The sequence below is a fragment of the Sinocyclocheilus rhinocerous genome, unplaced genomic scaffold, assembly GCF_001515625.1.
Source record: "Sinocyclocheilus rhinocerous isolate Xijiao unplaced genomic scaffold, SAMN03320098_v1.1 scaffold993, whole genome shotgun sequence".
NCBI lineage: Eukaryota > Metazoa > Chordata > Actinopteri > Cypriniformes > Cyprinidae > Sinocyclocheilus > Sinocyclocheilus rhinocerous.
The window spans coordinates 857744-872429 of record NW_015639771.1 but is presented as its reverse complement, the minus strand read 5'-3'; the positions used below and the strand labels follow the sequence as shown (position 1 = coordinate 872429).

Below are 14686 nucleotides of genomic sequence, written 5' to 3'. Positions count from 1 at the left end.
TAAATAAACTACTTCAGTCTGTGTGCATTGCATTTATTTAATACACAAGTTTCACAATTTGAGTTGAATTACTGAAATAAATGAACTTTTCCACGACATTCTAATTTATTGAGATGCACCTGTAGATAGATAGATCAATCAATCAAATTTCCCTAGTTTTTTTTTTTTTAAAGAGTTACCTCCATCTTTTGGGCTCAGCTCAGCTAATGCTAACCAAGGCAATTTTCCTGACATGACAAACAACAACAACACGTGAGAAAAAAGGATAACACAACAGAAATTGTAAAGAGCTACTATCAAGGGGACAGAAAAATGTAATAGTGCACTTACGCAATTTGAGTGCATCCCATCCACAGAAATGATTAATTACAAGTCTGCACGGTTCCTGGAAACACACTATAGCTGCCATTCATGCCTGACAGGATTAACTGTGGACACAGTAAATGACACATTATTGTGGATGGTGAAGCTGGGATTCAGCAATTTGGTTTCAGCTGTGCAGCTGATCAGAGAGTGATGTGGAAGAGACTTGTTGAGCAGATAACTGCATCCATCATCCGATGCTTGGCAGCTAAAATCTGCTCTCTAGCCTGAGGGCATTGGTATGGCGGGGTTTGGACTTCCTGACTGCTGGCGGTTGCCTTCAGGCTGGGGAAAGTGAGGGCTTTTCTGTGATGCTCTGCTCCTGTGGCTCCTCAACCCGGGGTCTTACCTGAAAAAGCTAACCTGGGAAGGAAGAACAGGGTGTAATTGATCCAAAACTTGCCCTCTGGATAAAAAAAAGACTGGCTGTGATGTACTCTTTAACATCTGATACAGGTCTAGCTTACAACATTTATGCAGTTATGAGTACCCACTGGAGGCTTCAGACCTATTACCAGGGTGATTACATTTGGCAGCTCCAGCCTCAGCTTTTTGATCAAGATGGATGGATTTTTTTATTCTGGGCAGACACAGGCTTAACGTTGGCTCTGGGTTTGCCTACAGAGGTCGAGTCTAATTAAGAGATGGAAAGAAAGTGATAAGGAAAAAGCAGCCATTGTCCTTTTCTGACTCAACAGAGAGAGATTGAGAGAGATTTTCCATTTCTGACTCATCAAGAGAAGGAAAGACAAAGCAGAGGAGGAGGGATTGAGACAAAAGTACATCACTGAAGTGTTTTGTGTTAGAAATATGAATATGATAGCAACAGCATCATTCCTCAGGAATGGTTTTCATTTCATCATTTCATCAAAAAGCACATTTATTAAAACTTACTATTGAAAAAAATGATGCTATATTGCACACACACTAATGTACATATATATGATCGAAGTTATGTGCTAAGTTACCTCCATCGTTTTGGGCCTCACCCTTCAGCTCAGCTATTGCTAACCAAGGCAATTTTCCCGACATGACAAACAACAACACATCCAATAAAAAGGATAACGCAACAGATTGTAAAGAGCAAATATCAAGGGGACAGAAAAAATGAAATAGTGCACTTACACAATTTGAGTGCATCAGAAATTATTAATTACAAGTTTGTATTGTTCCTGGAAACACACTGCAATTCGTGCCTGACAGGATTAACTGTGGACACAGTAAATGACACATTATTGTGGATGGTGAAGCTGGGATTCAGCAATTTGGTTTCAGCTGTGCAGCTGATCAGAGAGTGATGTGGAAGAGACTTGTTGAGCAGATAACTGCGTCCATCATCCGATGCTTGGCAGCTAAAATCTGCTCTCTAGCCTTAGGGCATTGGTATGGCGGGGTTTGGACTTCCTGACTGCTGGCGGTTGCCTTCAGGCTGGGGAAAGTGAGGGCTTTTCTGTGATGCTCTGCTCCTGTGGCTCCTCAACCCGGGGTCTTACCTGAAAAAGCTAACCTGGGAAGGAAGAACAGGGTGTAATTGATCCAAAACTTGTCCTCTGGATAAAAAAAAAAGACTGGCTGTGATGTACTCTTTAACATCTGATACAGGTCTAGCTTACAACATTTATGCAGTTATGAGCTCCTGATTGTACTGGATGCAATGCATTCAGAGAATACTACTTATATACCTGTCAAATGTAATGTAGGTCTAAAGTTATTCAAGAAAAAGAAAGAAAGAAAGAAACCATTAAAGCAGTAGTTCATCCAAAAAAATGAACATTTACCCTCATGTCATTCAAAAAACTCTCTTCCTTTTGTAGATTTTTTTTTTTTTGGAAGACTGCCCAAGCTCCAATATACATTTAATTTACTTTTCCGCATATTTAAAGTTCATGATGATCTAGACAGGGATATTATCCTTCACTAAACCTAAAACCATAAAAAAATATCCCTTGAAATAAAAACATGAACGGATTTCTCATTTTCATTTAGTTTAAATTTAAGTATTAAAATAACTAAAACTAAATCAACTAAAACTAACAACTAAAACATAATACACTTTAAAAATGACAAAAACACAACAAAATTACGAACTAAAATGAAAACAGAAAATATAAAATCGAATAATTCAAAATATTAAAACTATAATAGTGTATCAATGATACTGAAATAACACTGACTAGAATATAGCAAACAAGTCGTAAATTACTTTTTTTTCCTTTTAAAGCTTGACAGCCCCTAGTCACCACCATACGCTTATTTGTACAAAATTAAGAAGCAATAAAATTATTCAAACTTTCATCTGTTATGTTTCACGTGAAAAATATGCGTTTTGGTTCACTGATTAATTAATGTGACTGAAAACTGACACAATAAAACACAAGATAAAAAAGAAAACCTGCAAACAAACACGAAAAATAAAAATGCTCCCATTTATTGATCCAGCATGACTTATAAACCAGTTTCACTCAAAGGAAATCTAATAAAAGTCCCAAAATAAATAATAATTGTTTTAATGTTATTCTGTAACTGTTATATTAAAATGTTTGAGATGTTCTGAAATCTGAAGGAATGTAAAATGAAGAATTTCCATGAAATTCTGCAGAGACGTGATGTGCACATTGCAGCTCAATGCTGATTCCAGAAGTGATTTCACAAGTCTGAGGTACTGCACGATGCAAACTAACTTACAGTACTGTAAAAAATATAATTTGGATACTTTAGAAGAAAGCAAACATGCATGGAGCATTTGCTCACACATACAGATCACATGACTAATTAATCACATGATCAGTCACCGTTCAGTTAAGTTAAAAAACAAAAACAAAACAAGCAACAACAACAAAAAAGACACTTTTACTTTGAGCTATCATTAAAAACAGTCCGTGATCAACCCACAATGCACTTGGCAGTGTGTTGAGCTCAGTGCAGAGGGAGTAATGGCCTGGTTCAAGGCTCTCAGTTTGTGTAGGGCAGGAAGTTGAGTAGGTAACAGACCCATCTGGCCAGCGTGGAGCTGCGGAGCCACACCATAAGTTCATACAGGCCTATCTGGCAGAGAGACCAACGCTCAGACAGAGAGATCTGCAGTCGCCTGGTCCGAGACTTGGTTTTACTCCTCTTGTGTCTAAGAGAGAGACACAGAGACACCGAGAAAGATAAGTAAGACGAAGATCCAGTAGAGGAGAGGTGATATTACACTGGTTAAAGCAAGTTGGCTGTAAATGATTCAGATTGTGTTGGCTCTGGCTCCATGGTATAAGTGAGGACTTTAGACAGACCACACTAGGTCATGTAATATTAACAGTGTGAGAGAGAGACAGCGAGAGACAGCAGTGTCAAGGCCGTAGTAAGTGGGATGTCCTTGGGGGGGAAACAATGACTCCTCCGCTCTCCTGAACGCGTCTCACATTGTCACAGCGAACAGCTTTGAACTGACAAACAGTAAGTGAAATCGCATTAATTTCCTTACACGTTCCCTTGGGAAAAAGAAAGATTAGGGGAGTGAGAAATGAGAGGAGGTAATGGGTAAATCGCTCTAATTTCCGAGTATTCAAACTGTACAAAGGTTTTTGAGGTAGACAAATTTGACTTCTCAGACCATAGCTGCTGTGGCAGACTGGAGATGTTACACTGTGATATCATTTCTACCATCTGTCAGGAGCACAGCGACAGCATGAACAGAATACAGGCTGAAAACAGAAAGCAGGGACTGATGGTCACGAATCGTCACCCGTCCTACTTTGCCAAAAACCTTGCAAAAATTTCAACAGTAACTTGTTGCATGCTCAGCACAGTCCAAAGGTTTACCCCAGACCTGCCAAATGTAGGAGAATTGAGCTGAAAAAATATTTCTTACATATTTATTCTTACCGATCACAGAAGTAGATTTTGCATTATTCAAAAAATATACATATAAAAATATATACACAAAAATAACAACAAAAAGAAAAATGAATGAATTGCACAGCTAATCAAAGGTTGGGGTTTGTAAGATTTTTCAATGTTTTTGCTGCAAAAGGCTGCATGTATTTGATCAAAAAAATACAGTAAAACTATGAAACCTTGTTTTCACCATGGGATAAAAACTTAAAGGTAATTGCAGTTTTTTTTAATCTCACAATTCTCACAATTCAAGACTTTCCCCCTCTTAATTCTGAGATATAAACTCAGAAACTTGCAATTGCGAGATATAAATTCACACTTCTGAGAAGTCAGAATTGTGAGATATAAAGTCGTAACAGCAAGAAAAAAAATGTGAGATATGCGAGAAATGTGAGATAAAAAGTGCCAAATACCTTATTTTTGTATTCCATCGTGGAAACAAGCTTGCATAAAAATCTGTAATATTGTGAAATATTATTACAATTTAACCTGTTTTCTATTTTTACCATCTTTTATAACATAACTTATTCCTGTGATGGCCAAGCTGATTTTTATTTATTAAATTTTTTAAACAATTTTTTTCAGGATTCTATTATGAATGCAAAGTTCAAAAGAACTGCATTTATTTGAAATTGAAATATTTTGCAACATTATATTGTCTCTACTGTTACTTTTGATCAATTTGATCCATCCTCGCTGAATATAAGTATTAATTTCTTTCAAAACATATCTTACTGACCCAGAACTTTTGAACAGTAGTGTAATGAAGTGATTCCATTACAGCCAAAGCCAATTTTTACATGTGGCACTAGAGTTAATTTTGGATCCTGCAGGTATATATTTAGAGTATTACTTGGTGGATCTTGTGAATTATCCGTATTTAATATATCAAAATGAGATAGAGTGGATATTGTCACAGCTGAGCGGGAGATGAATTATTAACCTAGCTCAGCGAGAGGCCTTTCAGTCTGTCTGTGAGCAGACAGAGAATGACAGAAAGAGTGAACCCAGCATGCACTTCCACTCCTCGTTTCTCATGACCTTGCATATGTCGGAAACCTGAAAACGACTACCTTCACAGGCACGTTTGGAACCAATATATCATAACATTTTTAATCTGGTAGATTTTTGAGAGCTGCATAAATGTATCTTTGCTACGTTATGATATCCAACAATTCTATGTGGGCGGCTCAGTGGTTGGTAGAAAGAATAAAAATGGAGTCTGATGGAGGGGTTGAAAAAACTTAATGCCAATTATCTAAACCAAGAAATAAGTCTTGTAGCCGGAATTACTGTAATTATAAAATGGCAACTCAGAGATTTAATCCTGTTCACATTGGAAAGTATTTATTTCTAGGTAAGTGACCACAATGCCAAAATTCTTAAGACAATAGATTAAGTACATCACAAATAGGTTAAAAAAAGGCTTTTAAATTAGTGGTTATTTACTTAGAAAAATGGCAGAGAGTGTGCACAAATGAACTTACAATAACTTTAATAACACTACAGATCACAGTATATTAATACAATCAGAAATGTCATTAAACTTCATTTATATTTATATTTTAATGGACATGCACTACAGATCTGTTATATAGGCTAATCTTTAGAATTATTCATGAAAGTTATTACACAGTGTTACTCAAGACGCTAAACGTAGGACTCGTGATTAGTCTGATTAATTACTCAGACCTTTTTAAATGCTGAAGTGTGTAACTAGCATTTATGGTTCATACTTAAGGAGCTGCTGACAACTACTGTATGCTTTAATAAAGTTAACCACTTAATTAACTAAATAGGCTGTGTATTACAATGACATACATTAATGATTATCCCAGTAATCTCACCTTCATAAATGTGTATAAATGCATAAATTATTTACTTTTTGGTGTTCTTGTTGTATGACAAGTCTTGCGTAACAATTCTTTAAAAATGTCTACTTTTGTGATCCACAGATAAAAAAAAAAGAAAGCCTTACAGGTCTGAGGGTGAGTAAATGATGGCAGAATTGTTATTTTTGGATGAACGGTTACGGTGAGTTAGGTTTTTATACTACAAGCTGTAGCAATCTACAGCTTGTACTAAAAAAAAACTAACTCACCATAATAGATGATACTGCAAACATTTCGGCTCACATCAAACTAAATCAGTGTGTGATGTTCCGGTTACTTCTCTAGGTCTGTCTTTCTCTTTCTGCTGTTTCTGCGAGCACAGCAATTGGTAATGGATTTTAGATTCTGCATTCTGCACTTTGCTGCCATTTAGTTTTAATAAAGAAGCGCTGAGGCAGACGACATTGAGTTTCATGTCTGGGTGCTTCTTTCTTTCTGTATCGCGGTGAAATCCTTTACGAGCAGACGTGAGCGTCTCTGCGCTGACAACTGTCAGGGGTCCTCCTTCAAATCCGTACGATTTTCTCCTCCAATCATCGTGTTCTTCATTAGAATGGAGAGAATAAATCAATATGATCACTGCTCACTGCTGTGGAAAGTACAATATAGTGGCATTCATTTCAGGGTGGGGGAGGCTGGACTGAGGGGCTGGTAAGTCGTGCGCCTGTGTGTCTGAGTGAGGTCCCACAGAGTCCGCTTAAATGAACGAGAGTTCCTGCGGCGTGTGGGATAGTGTCTGTGGGTTACTGGTGTGAGAGAGATGACACTGTCTTTGAGCACTGAGATGACATCAGGAACTTGGGCTCCAGAGCAGACACACAGAGATGAGCCAATGAGAGCCCACTGAACAGAGAGAATGAGACGTTTAAGAGCAGACACACTCCTAATGTGTGGGAACCGGTTCGTTTGGGTGCTGAAACTCTAACCTTGTGACTATTCAAGTAATGTGGCACTGTAATGTTGCAGAACCTCACTATTATAGAGAGAAGAGATTTAAAAGAAAGAAATTCTTAAAAATATAAAGAATAAATTCTGTGTAAAATACATTTATATTACTGCTACTTCAAATCAGTATTAAATATTTATTAAATAGAAATAAATATTTTTAATAAATAAATTATATTTTCAATTCCATTCAAAAGTTTGAGGTCAGTAAGATTTTTAAATGTTTCTGAAAAAAAAAAAAAAAGTATAATTTATTCCTGTGATACAAAAGCAGCCATTACTCCAGTCTTTAGTGTCACATGATCCTTCAGAAATCATTCTAATATGCTGATTTGGGTTCTCAAGAAACATCTCTTATTTTTATAAATGTTGCAAACAGTTGTGCTGCTTAATATTTTTGTGGAAACCATGATAATTGTTTTTCAGGATTCTTTGATGAATAGCAAGTTCAAAAGAACACATTTACGTGACAGATTTTTTTTGTTGTTGTAACAATATAGTCTTTACTCTTTACTGCCTCTTCACTTTTTATCCATTTAGAACCCTTGCCAAATAAATAAACAAACTTATGGACCACAAAAAGATATTAAAATGCAACCACTTTGCTGTCGCTGATGTCTTACCTGGCAATGGCACGAGTACAGCAGCGGGACATATTGATGAAGGAGCTGGAGCTGGCTCTAGTCTGCAGGATAGTCTCGATGCCTCTCAGCAGGTCGTTGGTTTTCAGAAGCAGCAGCATCTGTCGGGGAATCCTGTTCAGCAGTTCACTGATCTGAGGGAGGTACAGCGCCGCATTCGTTCGGATCTCCACATCCTGAGGGGTAAAACAAAACCGTGCTGTTAGAAGATCACATTATTATGCTCATATTAATATCATTATACTGAACAGAATGATCAGTATATTCTTCAAAAATGCGCCTTTTGTGTTCCACAGATAAAAGGAAGTCATTCATATGGGTTTAAATAAATAACGAGATAAATTTAATTTTGGGGCTACTCTTTTAAGTAGACTACATAAGAGATGATAGCCTTGCCTTTCTAAAAGCACACCTACCTAAATACGTTATTAAAATATTCAGTATTAGGAGGCAGAGTGCAGAGAAGAGTGTGTGTGAGAGAGAGGAGAGAGAGAGAGAGCAGGGTGCAGGGAAATGGAGTAGCTTATTTCACAGACAACTGAGAAACTAAGTGCTTGAAACTGCGACTGTGAAGATTAGCTGTTTTGGCTCCATCACTTCAGCAACATCAGCCCCCCGAGTTGATACTCCCAGCAAATTTTTATTAGTAATCAGGCATGAAGACCTCCCTTCCTCCCCGTGCCTGACTGGAAAAATAAGATTCCACGAGATGTCGCAGAGAAGAGTGTGTGTGAGAGAGAGGAGAGAGAGAGAGAGCAGGGTGCAGGGAAATGGAGTAGCTTATTTCACAGACAACTGAGAAACTAAGTGCTTGAAACTGCGACTGTGAAGATTAGCTGTTTTGGCTCCGTCACTTCAGCAACATCAGCCCCCCGAGTTGATACTCCCAGCAAATTTTTATTAGTAATCAGGCATGAAGACCTGCCTTCCTCCCCGTGCCTGACTGGAAAAATAAGATTCCACAAGATGTCAACAGTAGCCATATTCAAGTCCAGGCTGTAAGCAGATCTTTATACCTGTGCAGCCTCTCACTAAGCAGTATGCTGTAATTGACCTTACTTGCTGCATTATTTCATGTTTTATTTTTTATTTTATATATATATAATTCATTCATTCATTCTTTATTCAATTCATTAGATTTCTAAAATTAAGATTTATTTTTTTATTGATTCATTCTTTTAATGTCTTTATTCAACTTTGGTTTTGACTGGACATGCAGCCTTTTACATCAACAACAAAAACATATGGGAAGCAGTTCATAAGCATGTTAATTCCTAACTATGTATAACCATTTTCATTTAGAATCTCAGATTTAATCTTTAAATTTAAAGCACTTTTACCACTGTTTATGAACCATTATAAATGTTACCTAGATTTCCATTTCATACAAATGTTGTTTTTAAACATTCTGTTCAAAGAATCCTGTATCATTGCTTTCACAAAAATATTAAGCAGCACACTGGTTTCAACATTGATAATAATAAAAAAATGTTTCTTGAACAGCAAATATTAGAATGATTTCTATGTGACACTGAACACCGGAGCAATGGCTGCTGAAAATTCAGCTCTACCATTACAGAAATAAATTATATTTACAAGATATTAAAACAGAAAATGGTTATTTTAAATTGTAATAAAATGTAACAATATTGCTGTTTTTACTGTATTTTTTTTACAAATAAATGCCCACTTAGTACGCATAATAAAACTTTAAAAATATTTTTAAAAATCTTAGACCACAAATTTAGTAAATATAGTATTTATAAAAAATTACGGCACATGCTATACAAAACTTAGGGAAAAAATACAATAATGAACAACTCAACATAGACACTGACAGTACAGACAAAAACACTAACTGTTATGAAAATTTGTGGACAACAGTGGCAATTTGCATCAACAGCTATTAATTCCACTGACCAGCAGACCAAGTGATTAAAATCACAGTTCACAATTAACAATCACAAACCTTGATTAAGGCAATGAAACTTCATTTAGTCCTTGCAAAAACAGAAGCCGATAGGTACCATAAAGTGACAACGTTGTAGGAGACAAAGTACAAAGAGCTGTACAACTGCACATTTTGACTTATTTACTTAGAATACAAAATGTGATTCATTTTAAAAGGACCACTGACATAAATTCCGATTCACTTTAATTTCAAGAGCCTAACCTATGTGTAAAAATCAAAAGTGATACTATATTGTATGAATAAGTAGCCTAGTGGTGAAAGATCTGGACTAGTAACTAAATGGCTGCATGTTGAAACCCCACAAGAACCCGGGGTTGTTCTGGATAATGTTCTTTTGAAACATGTTTAAAGTCTCTATAAACCAAAATGATAGGTTTACACTACATATGGGCTGTGATGGCACTGAAGTATTTTCTGCTCTTGGCTATGCTGGATTGTGGTGTGAAGAGCAGGAGAGGTGAATGTGACAGTAGGTGGATTCGGCTGAACATTTCAGACACCCTGTGTCCTGTCCTGAAATAACCCAGCTTTACAGAGTATGCACATCCTCAAAAGAATCATAAGGACAGAAGGGCCCAACAACCAGAGTGCAAACTCTTAATGAAATCTTTCTATAAACACAGTCTGTCTTCAAAATTAGATCATACTACCAAAATATAATAATAATGTATTGTATTAAGGTCCAATTGTTCATGCAAACAGCCCCTGATGGTATCACATGGGCATGGCTCCCACAGTTGGCATAGACCTGGTTGTGTCTGGCTCTATTTTACCCCAGGGCTAATCTATCGTGAGAGGGCCAGGAGCCAAGAGACATGTCTGGGGCCTGCAGAGACCCATGAAGACCTCCAGCAGCCCAGGGCCCACCACAAGCTGCTGCAACAGCCAGGACAGGTGTAGAGCTGCCTCAATGCCAAACACATGTCTCTGGAATAAGGGTGGCCATACAATTTGCACCACCAAGATGAGAAAACGGGCCCAGAGGAACAGAATGATCAAGATATATTAAAGGACAGATAACACATAAAATCCACCCAGACCACTTATAGAAGCAAAGCTGAAAACCAAGTAATTTTAAACCATGACCACACTAACACATGACTGACCACATTTATATATCAGAGACTTTCAGAAATGAAAATCATATGGAATTTAACAATTTCAGTTAGTCTGATTTTTTTTATTTTTTTTTTTGAAAATCCCATTGCCAAATTAGGATATTTCAATAGTAAATACACACACACAAAAACCTTGCTAAATTTGTATTGATGCTTTTTTTCCCGTTTTAGAGACAATATAAAGAAAATCCAATGATTGGCCTTAACTATTAGCTATATTGGATAACAACACTAAAACAAAAATGTGAAAACTATTCATTATTTTTTATAAAATAGCTACTACTATCAAAACTTTAGCTACACAATGGCATATGAACAACCACTCAGTAACTACAAAGCTTCAAGTCTCACAAGTCTTATGTGCAATATAACTGTAAATTGTATGCACTGTGGTTTTGATTCACTTGAAAGAACAGACTCAGAGTCATATGTTCAAGAATTGGAATACACTGATTGCACTGAATAGTTTTGATTCGTCAGAAAGAACCAATTCATAAGATTCACTTGTTTAGGAATAGGACTGCACTGGTCACACTGAATAGTTTTTGATGGACTAAAAAGAACTGGTTCCTAGAAGTCATTCGTTTTGGAATCATTTGGACTATATTACCTGCACTTTATGGTTTTGATTTACCAAATAGAATCTCAAAAGAGTCTACAGCCTACAAAAAGTCTGACTACACTAGGTAACACCTGTTTCATACTGTAGATTCAGTATTGGCTAGCCACTGTATTTGTAGAATGTAGGATTCAGACTGCTTTGGCAATAATAAACTAATGTATTAAGTTGACTACAAGGAAAAACTGCTATGAAAGAGTATAATGTAGACTCTTTCAGAAAAAAAAGAGTCTACATTATACTCTTTTTGATATTAAGTCTTTCATGTGACTTAATATAAAAGCATTTTTATATTAAGTCACATGACTCAATCTTTGGATTAAGTTCAGATTTACTGACGTAAAGGTTAAACCTTTTCTAGAAAATCAAAATGAGTGACAAAGTGCAAACTGTACAACCACATTCTAGATACACAGCCATTGGTCAGAACATCTGACAGGATTTTCATCAAACATTGCCAATCACCTAAAGTAAGTAGCAAAGCAGGTCAGGATGTCAAAATCCCAAACAGGTTCTGTTATAAAAGGGAATACAATGCAAAGACAATTTCCCAAAAGCGAGGTCCCAGAAATTACTTCAGTTCCCTGGCAGGATAACAAGTCTGATCATTTAAGTGCACTCCAGCAGCAACAGCATTTTAAAAACTGATTGTTGTGCTATGACTTGAGCTTGAAAAACATGTGCAAGCTTAATTTTAAAATAATCCTTAAATCTCAATCTCTAAAATTTCGTCAGAGGAGGGGGGATTAGGTGCTATATTAAGTGGATTTAAATTTGCTATCGCTTGGGTGGGATTTACAGGCGCCGGCAGCAGCAGCGAGCAGAAGTGAGGGGTTCAGATTAAAATAGGACACTGAACACTTGGTCTATGACCTCAAGCTACTGCTCCAACATCCAACTCATTTGCCCTCACATCTCTTTGCATATATATCCCACCACTTGCGGCAACAGTAAGACAGTGACACATGCGTCCATCTATGTGCACACGGTCTCTTTAAAGAAAGACTAACTTGACAGGCTCACTGCCTTGTTTCCTGTGGTGCTGCATAGCTGGTTATAGTCCAAGACTGACTTTGGGCTTGTTCCAATGCCCCCCATCTCTGGACTGAGTCCGTCTGAACTAAAAAGCCCACTAAGAGATTTCCACCTCTCATTTTTTGGACGAATGTAAGCCCAGACCCTTGAGAGTTCTATGAACTATATACACACACACACAAATTATATTGAGCAATTAATTCATTAATTAATCATTTATTTATTTATGTTTAACATATACTGGCTTGCAAGTAATTTTTACTCTATGCAAAAGCAATATCTAACCAAATAAACATTTATAAAACTTTCCATGACTTCTGCATGCCTGGAAAACACAATTTTAAAATGTCCTCATATTTCCAGGTTTTTCATGAGCGTGATAAGCCTGGTAATTCTGTTACGTGTGAACGTTCGGAATAATTTTGTACATTAAAAAATGAGTCGTCATCAAAAAGTTTGTCATAGAGGCTAATCTTCAGGCTGAGTTTTTTATTTTACTTTATTAAGTTTAATTTACTTGAAGAGTAACTCCGTGTCACATCGCGCATTATTATTTCTCTCCGTTATATGCAATTTTTTACATGCCTGATGATGCATTCTGCCGTTCAGCAGCCAAGCCCCATCTCTCAGCTTTCGCCTTCTGCTTTTGAAGTTAGCCGGCACTTCAAAGTTCAACTACAAGGCATCTCTTCACTTTAAAGACGAGGGGTAATCATGAGGTAAGTAACCCCGCTGCTCCGTTCATGCGCCATTGGCCCCTGATGACTCTTGGGTGGACGCGGTGCGCTGCATAAAAGGGTCAATCGCTCTGTGTGGACGTGTACTGGACAAAATCAGAGACAGGCCGACTGTGTCGTGCTACCAGCTCAGACAGCTGGAGAGAGAGACAGTCCTGATTAGCCATGCCTCTCTCTTATCTCTGCCTGTTCGGAACAGCAGAAGTTGAGAATATGGTCATGTCCTAGCGGCCCTCCCTCTGGGGATCTTGGTGAGCAGCCAGAGAAGGCCCAGGACTGCACATAACTAACCGGCCAACTGAGTCGCTACCCATCAAATCAGTCAGCATTCAAGAGCATTGAGATTGATAGTCAGTCCCTCAGTCGAATACTTAATGAAGAAAAATTCACAGCTTGCCCTAGGAGGAAATAAGGAAGAGGACGTTAAAATAACAATGCGACAGTCCTTCTGCATATTCACGAGTGCTTCAAATACACATTCCATTTCATCCCCGGGAGGAGTCAAAATCACTACATAAAAGGATTAACCGCTTAGTGCTCTCAGCTCTGCAGCTTTCTGTATCAAGGCACTGAGGAAATGGGTCAATCTGATCAAGCGAACAGAGGTCCACTGGGAGATTTGGAGAAACGTAGGGGAAGCCTCCTTCTGATCTAAGTAAAGAATATGTGGCACAAATAAGCAAGAAACATGCACAAAAAGACTTTAAAAGAATGTATCTCTGTGGATTGTAGGGATTTCTAGTACATGAATGGACACTGCTATGCCCCTATCAGCCATCATGAGGTTTGCTAATCACCCCAGCACATGACTCCAATATTCTGGGTTGACTTCCTGCCAGTCTTGTCGTCATCTACTCAGAGGAGTGATTAAAGACTAATCCAATCAAGAGACAACAAAGCTTTCTTCATATCAGAACTGGAAGGTTCGTTCACAACATATAGAAACCACGATGTCTTGTGACCACCAATGAATGGAACTATTATATCCAAACAGGAGAAGGACAGTAATTTAATCAAGCCCTCAGGCGCAGGGAAAATACATATAGTCAAATTGGTAATATACACTGACATTAACGTCTCGCTGGCCGAGTAGCTGATAGAGTGTAAACTATCAAATTTGAAATCAGTTTTAATCAGGTGGACTTCGAATTTTCAGATCCGAGTCCTTTCAAAACCTGAGCTGGAAATAAAATTAATGATTAATTCCCTTATCAAGAATTAATGAGTTAAATTCCTTACAGGATCTTTATAATGAGAATAACATGTGGCATTAGGATTATTAGTTATTCAGTATTCAGATATTACGTTGGTATTTCAAATGTTTGGATGCAAAGTAATTGATCTGGGCATCTAAACTTTTTTAGAGAATGTGAAAAGTCAGAACTTTTTTATAATATTTTATATACTAATATGTTTACATCAACTAAATCAACATATACCAGAACAGTTTATTGTACAAAAGTAACAAATATGCCACACAATCCA

The 14686-nt window shown here is 37.3% G+C and overlaps 1 protein-coding gene across 1 annotated transcript in view; it reads right to left on the bottom strand.

Moving 5' to 3' along the window:
* Positions 1 to 2789: 2789 nt before the first annotated feature.
* Positions 2790 to 14686, bottom strand: part of LOC107751735 (uncharacterized aarF domain-containing protein kinase 1-like) — a 136032-nt gene continuing 124135 nt past the window's right edge. The window contains exons 10-11 of the mRNA XM_016567488.1: positions 7703 to 7896; positions 2790 to 3484 (exon numbers count right to left, since the gene is read on the bottom strand). Coding sequence (XP_016422974.1) covers positions 3316 to 3484; positions 7703 to 7896 — 363 coding nt within the window. The 3' untranslated portion in view covers positions 2790 to 3315. The remainder of the gene's footprint in view (positions 3485 to 7702; positions 7897 to 14686) is intronic.